Source organism: Penaeus vannamei, chromosome 32 (genome assembly GCF_042767895.1).
Source record: "Penaeus vannamei isolate JL-2024 chromosome 32, ASM4276789v1, whole genome shotgun sequence".
Taxonomy (NCBI): Eukaryota; Metazoa; Arthropoda; class Malacostraca; order Decapoda; family Penaeidae; genus Penaeus; species Penaeus vannamei.
The window spans coordinates 2,788,209-2,795,708 of record NC_091580.1 but is presented as its reverse complement, the minus strand read 5'-3'; the positions used below and the strand labels follow the sequence as shown (position 1 = coordinate 2,795,708).

The 7,500-nt window shown below is 32.6% G+C and overlaps 1 protein-coding gene across 7 annotated transcripts in view; it reads right to left on the bottom strand.

Annotated features, from left to right (window-relative positions):
* Positions 1–2,709: 2,709 nt before the first annotated feature.
* LOC113811465 (putative gamma-glutamylcyclotransferase CG2811) overlaps positions 2,710–7,500 on the bottom strand; it is a 9,541-nt gene continuing 4,750 nt past the window's right edge. For all 7 annotated transcript variants that reach the window (XM_070144510.1, XM_070144516.1, XM_070144509.1 and 4 more), the window contains 2 exons: positions 6,281–6,370; positions 2,710–5,283 (listed from right to left, as the gene is read on the bottom strand). In XM_070144510.1, the coding sequence (XP_070000611.1) occupies positions 5,086–5,283; positions 6,281–6,370 (288 nt within the window). In that variant the 3' untranslated portion in view covers positions 2,710–5,085. The remainder of the gene's footprint in view (positions 5,284–6,280; positions 6,371–7,500) is intronic.

Sequence of the window (7,500 nt, the reverse complement as noted above, 5' to 3'; positions counted from 1 at the left end):
CCCTCTCTCCCTTCCTCCCTCCCTCCCTTCCCCCCTTCCTTCCTCCCTCCCTCCCACCCTTCCCTCTCTTCCTCTCTCCCTTCCTCCCTCTCTTCCTCTCTCCCTTCCTCCCTCTCTTCTCCTCTCCCTTCCTCTCTTCCTCCCTCTCTTTCTCTCTCCCTTCCTTCCTCACTCAGTCTCACTCTCTTCCTCCCTCTCTTCCTTCCTCACTCACTCACCCGCTCTCTCTCTCGTACGTTGTAGGTAGATCTGTATCCCCCCCGCCCCCTCTTTACAGACAGTCAAGATCATTGCGATTTAGAGGGACACTAAATTGTTCTTTGTGTCCCACACAAATTCTGGATATCATCAAATGGAAATATGATTATAAGCATTATATGTATAGGTATACACATGTATTTTCCTATGACCTGAAGATGTTTTTTCTCTCTCTTAGCCGTAAAGCAGACTAGTTACAAGCACACTCACACTTGATAATGAATGGGATTTCAATACAATGTCACTTATAAGAAAAGAGTTTAATAGCACCAAGAGTAAGTGTGAGAATAACACATAGGATATTTTTTTTCCACCAAAGTGTGTGACCCAGTAAACTTCACTTCTATTTTTCCAACTCATATTAGTCTGTAGCACATGCATGCATTTCAAATAAATTTACAAACTGATTTTTTTTTACAAAATGATTGTCATCTGAAAATGTCAACTACAGCTGTATTTTTATAAGGCAAAACTTTGATTTTCTGTCAATTTATGATAGACAATTGATTAGATATTTCAGAAAGGTAAATAATGCCTGTAAAAAAGCTATATTTATGTTAAGCATCTACAGATAACTAAAGAAATTTTCTGTAAGCTAAAAATTAATATTAATGCAAAGCTAGCAGTACTACATTTACAAATCTGAATGTTGCATTGTTTTATTCAAATAAAACTATTACTGTTCACTGTAAACCTTAAGATTTCCTTGTCTGTTCAGCATGGTTTGCATTCATTTTTCTGTCCCTTCATATTTCTTGCAAAATTCATATCAAAAGATTGTTTGAAATTAGAACAGTATTTTCTGAAATAATGTTAGGCTGTCATATTTTTTCATATGCATACTGGCTATTCTTCATTTTTCTGTATAATTTGAATGATATTTTCATCTGTTTTCCATAACAAAACCTTTGTTTTTCCTGAAACTAATTACTGATAAACAATGTTCTTTTATTCTTGAAGCCATAAGATAAATGGCTGGAAAAATATACAATTATTTGTTCATATGTGAAACAAATGCATTTCGCTTATATACGTTTTTTCCTTTATTTTCAAACAAACTTAGATTTAACAAGTGATTTCTTAATTGCAATAAACTAAAGAACATTATTATATGAAATATATTCACATAATTATACCTTTAGTTTTCCCACTGCTAGTAAATCAATTTCTTCCTTCTTTCCAGTATTACTTTGGTATTTTCTATGTTATTCGGTGAAACAAAGAGCCGACTTAAATACAGAGAAGAGGGAAGAAATTGTTAAATGTGTGTATAAAAACTGTGAAAGAAATGAATTGCCATATTTACATGGTACACTTTAGATCTCTTAAAGAACATGCATTTAAAGCGTTCTAAAGTTATTGCAGCTTCAAATTATTCACAGGATGTGTTTAGTTTTCATAAGCTGCTAACATAAATTAACAGATTATATCATCATTTTGTCAGATTTCTTTAAATTTCTATTTACATCTACTTCTATCTCTTTCTGAATACTGTTGGGACTAAATATTGGTGTTTATATTAGCCCTGGGGCTCCTATCAAGGGAAAATGAAATCTCTTTATTATATGCTCATTATGAATAATAGAAAAGCAAGCAAAGGGATTAAGAATTTCCAAAGGCAATATAATGACCTGTTAGGAAAATAGTCTTGATCATATAGCTATATGTATGCAGAATAGTATTATCAAACAGAGAACATTAAGAAAAATGTTCATTCTTCACTTTGACCTGACACAGTATTTAGTGAATTCATGTATTGTCTTGTTGAACACTTAATGTCCAAGGATATAATAAACACTTTACCTTCTTAGTGAAAATGAGTATTTAATCTGTTAACATAAATAATTTATAAGGAAAGGATGTTAACTTTCTCTTGTCTGCATATTTGGAATCAAAAGTTCCAAACTTTAATACTCACCTACAATACAGTTTCAGCCACTTCCATGAACAAAGTTGCATTGAGCAGATTGAAATGAAAAGTTTTCTAAGCATTGTGCAAGGCAGGAAGAGTTAACAGGTAAGTTCTCTCTCATAAGCCTGGTGGCTTCAAAGCTTATAGAAACAAAAATTTTACTTTACCCAATAAAAATTTACTTGGACATACAAATCTGACAACTTTCTTCCATTCCTACTTACCCACACCTACTAGTGAAGATCAGGTACTTGGATTAAGTGTTCATGTAGATGTACTTTATTTAGGTATATAGGACTATTGATTGTAAACTAGCACTTGTAAGCATAAACTTACAAGTATTTGATTCACTTCTTTAAGACAAGATTCTTACTTCCTCTGACTCAAGATCAAATATCTTAAGGCATAAGGATAGAAAGGAAGAGATAATGAACCATTTTCAATACATACAAACTGACCTTCCACTTCATTTAAAGTTTGCATAAATTTCATTGACTAGGACTATGTGAGCTAAGAAGGAAGTAAAAAACAATGATACAGTAAATTAATGTAAAAGTAACTTGGTACAGTTTTATTGGTCTTGCATTTTCTTTTATACATCTCAAGTTGCTAGATAACATCAATCAAAAAATTAATCAGCTGTTCTTCTTCATATAAACTATAAGGTTACATCACTTCTAAGTACCTTTTGAAGTATCTGAATTATCACATTTACAAGGACAGAAAATCAAAGAAGAAAACGAATCTAAAACTGCTAGCCACCAGAAGAAAAAAACAATAATATCAACCAATAAAATTGTTTAAAAATTTGACTAAAGTCATCGAGCTGTCAAAGTAACATTCTAAACGCAAAACAATGAGAAATTAAAGTTTACAGCAATTAAGGAGTTTACAGCAGACATTGGACATTTATTAAAGCACTATATATATGAAAGGAAGGTTTGCATCATTAGCATTTTGCTATGGACAATTAATCTTGATAATGAATAAATTTAACAATATCTTAATTATGAATGTAATATTCTTTCCCTGCTGGTGAAATATTAGAGAATAGAGAATAGAAACCATTATGTTGTTATATCCTCATATGGCCTATATCACCTTTTGTACTATTAATAAAGTACTATTAGTAATGTCTTGCTTCAACACAAATATTATCTGATCCCCTAAAAATGGGAAAAAAAAGAGGTAAGAGAAATGAAGACCAAACTAGAGTAAAATCATTTCTATTTCTAAAGATTCAGATTTTTTTTTTTTTCTGATCGTTATATTTTTGTAAACTTTTGTATATGAATCTCTTTTCTACAAATAGGCTCATAATCCCCTGCTTGTTGTTGTCGTGGGGGGCTTGGGAGAGGGAGATTGAGGCCCAATGTAGAGGAATCACCCCTACCTTGGACCTAATTTTGTGTGTTTTTTCTTCTCCCCCTCTCCCTTTCCTTCTCTTCTTCAATCTCTTCTGTCCACATCCTAAAGTGTGAGAGCCGTGCAGAACGTATTGTGTCCTAATCATTGACTCATTTTACCCATTTTGCCACAATATTTTATCATAGTGCTGTATGATCTTTCCTTACCTAGGGGGCTTCACTCCCAAGGTTCACTATTTTGAATACACTGCTAATGACCTTAGATGTCGACTCAGCAGAAAACTTTCAATAAATGAATAAGTTCTCTACAAAGTGCATTTTCTCTATTCTTCTAAATTTGCAATCACTTACCTTTATACATATAAATATTTTTTTTGATTTTCAGTACACTACTCTTCAAATGTTTGTAGAACCTTTTGCGAAAGAATTTAATGTTAACCAAAAGGAATGTCTGAATTAACACACTTATTCTTGCTTCCCACCACAGAAGTATACATAATCAAATACATGACTTTCTCAACTGAATAACTGCAACCTACAGCATTTACTGTAGTCTGGGGCAGCTCTTAACATAGAATACTAGCTGCAGAGATTTCAGAGACTTATATCAAAATTCCCACACATGCTAATATATCTTGACTAAAAAAAAAAAAAAAAAAGGTTTCCGGAATTTCAATTGTTGTCCTTCACTTCACATCACCTTGTCAGGTAGTGAAAGTAAGGCCTTTTAATTGGGAGATCTAATATCCCAAGGATCTACTCTATTCCCTTCTTTTTCACTACTTCCTATTCAAAGAAACAAGTCAAATTTGCTACTAACCAAACAATCTAACTTTGCACTTTTCCTTTTTTTCTGTTTACCTTCTGACTGACTCTCTTTTTTCATACATTTTTACTATTCCCTGTGATGCTGTCTGATTGGAGTCTATTTGTCCTGTCTTTCTGTTCTCTGTTTCCTCCTCCCTGATTTCCTCTCTGCCTATGAGCAATCAACTAATCAATTCACACACCCATCAACCCACGGACTCACCGACCAGCTGCTAAGCCATCCATCGCACCAACTGACTCACCAATTGATTGACTGACCTGATCACTCACTGAGTAACTGAATCCATCCCCTTTGACTCTACCATACACTCATGCTCACACTCACTCTAGCTTCTCACTCTCAACCTTACAATGAAACTCTTAGTCAATATTTCACTCATATTAACTCTCTTTAGATTGTAATACACAACCATAATATACAACAAATCTTAGACATCAGGCTGAGCATTATACAAGAGTATCATGAACTACAACTATAAAATGTTGATTAGCACAAAGAAATATTGTTTCTCCTTTCACTGTTTGCCTTATATAAAATGCTGGAAAAAGCTGTACTTCACAATTCTACACAATATCTGAGAAAAATTACAAAATTCCCTTTGTTATGGAGTTCAAAATTAAGTATTCTAACATCTGTAAAGTATGCATGGAGATTTGTTAAAGGAAACTATTGCACTTCATGTAAATACAAAATAATGGCTATCATTAAAGTACTGTTGCTCACAAAGCCTCTGGAAGTTTAACATCACTCCAATATTCAGGACCTTTGATATCACGCATATGTCGTGGCACAAAGTCTCCCTTTGAGAAATAGGTGGAGAGGTGCGGCAGCTCTAGTAATTCTGGCCGGAAGTGGTGCAGCAGGTATATCCAACAATCAATGGCTTCTTTAGACTCCTGCATGGTGGCTTTTACCATCTGAAAATAAAGGAGCATACTGTAATATCTATTCACTCAACATTGAGTATAGTCCATATACTGTATAATTTGCTAGTAATTTATATTTTACAACCACCCTTAATTTTTTAGTACTCAAACTGGGACTAGATATGAAATTTGTTGTAGCAAAAATATAAATTTTTTCTTGCAAATAATGTTTCTGGTAAAGGCCTAATAATAAGCATTACTAGCCATGTTATATGTTACCAGATAGGAAAAGCTACCAGACTGAGAGTATGGTTTTGCAATCTTGTACTGCTTTCTTTCTGCATTTGAATATCAGATGGATGCATTCTATAGGCCATAACAAGAACAAGATGGCTGTGCAAACAATCATAATGTTTGAGGTACCTAAGAATTTGCAATCTTCTTTAGTTCTTATGCAGCATTCTAATACGAGCACACATATTCATGTGGATGAATTTTAGAAAAAGGGTTTAAGGTCTCTCCTGATATCCCACTTCTTTAGACAACAAAAAAGATAAGTGTGTATGAATTCTATAATTAGCTTCTTCCATAATGATATATTCTGTAATTCATATTGTCTGATGATAATATGAATTACAAAATTTGCTACAACAACAACAACAAAAAAATCTCTCCTATCAGTAGCTACAATAACTAATAGCCATGTTAGTTATGTTTCAGGCATTTGCTCTCACTTGTCAGAATAAAACATTGACTTAGGTCTTATTATCTTCACAGCTCAAGAGATGTAATTAACCAGTTTCAACTAACCCTTCAACAGAAATATTTGTATAGTTAAAATTGGTTAAATACATCTCATGCACTGTGAAGTTATTCACCCTCATTCGTGTTTTTCTAAATTTGTCAAAATGAACACTTCAAATTAGGCCTTTCTATTTTTTGGTTACAATGAAGAAAATAGGCAACTGCAAATAGTTGCACGTTTTTCATAATCAAAATATCACTAAAAATATGAAACTAATAAATCTTTCTACACAATACGACTTACCTTTCTTTCATAATATTTGGGATGAACTTCTAAAACATCCAGCTTAGACATCATTTGATCATCAACTTCATATACTTCGCCCTCAATTTGCTGAAATAGATTTCATAATGTGAGGATATCACAGCGCACCTAATACATTTCATGCAGATTTATAAATACATCTGTATTTAGAACTTCATCCATTTCTGCACTGATGTATTGTATGTGTATGTGTATGTGTATGTGTATGTGTATGTGTATGTGTATGTGTATGTGTATGAGTATTTGTATGTGTATGTGTATGTGTATGTGTATGTGTATGTGTATGTGTATGTGTATGTGTATGTGTATGTGTATGTGTATGTGTATGTGTATGTATATGTATATGTATATGTATATGTATATGTATATGTATATGTATATGTATATGTGTATGTGTATGTGTATGTGTATGTGTATGTGTATGTGTATGAGTATTTGTATGTGTATGTGTATGTGTATGTGTATGTGTATGTGTATGTGTATGTGTATGTATATGTATATGTATATGTATATGTATATGTGTATGTGTATGTGTATGTGTATGTGTATGTGTATGTGTATGTATATTTGTATGTGTATGTGTATGTGCATGTGCATTTGCAATTATATATGTCTTCAGTTTTTATTTGTCTAGCAACTGGTAAACTTTCAACCTTCAGTATTTCACTTATCCGAGACTGTATTAATTTTATTCTATTCCCATACCCAAAGTCACAATTCACAAATTCTCCAACAAACTGGATATGGCTCAAGTTTGGAGATTTATTTACAAATCCTCCTCGGCTGAACACGAACCACAAAAAATGAAAATTAGTCATGCATGATAAATTTGAAACAGCAAAGAAGAATCATGTAGATTTGTTAACAAGAAAAATATTTTAAAAATATATGATATCCATAACTTGAAGTGGGTAATTACAATCCTGGAAGTATATTATGAAAACTTTAATCTAACACTTCGGTATTTAGCAATCTGGAAGATCATCAGATTTACACCAATAGAAATATATCACATGATGAACATATGACAACTGTTTTTTGTAACAATTTTTCATAATATTTTTGTTCACCTATCTTTTATGCCGAGAGCAAATGCATATCAACATTGATGCTTGAAAGGAATTGTGAAGTAAAATTTCATTTAACATTAGCACATAAACTTTATGAAACAATATACCAAATTCAATGATTTTGAAAAC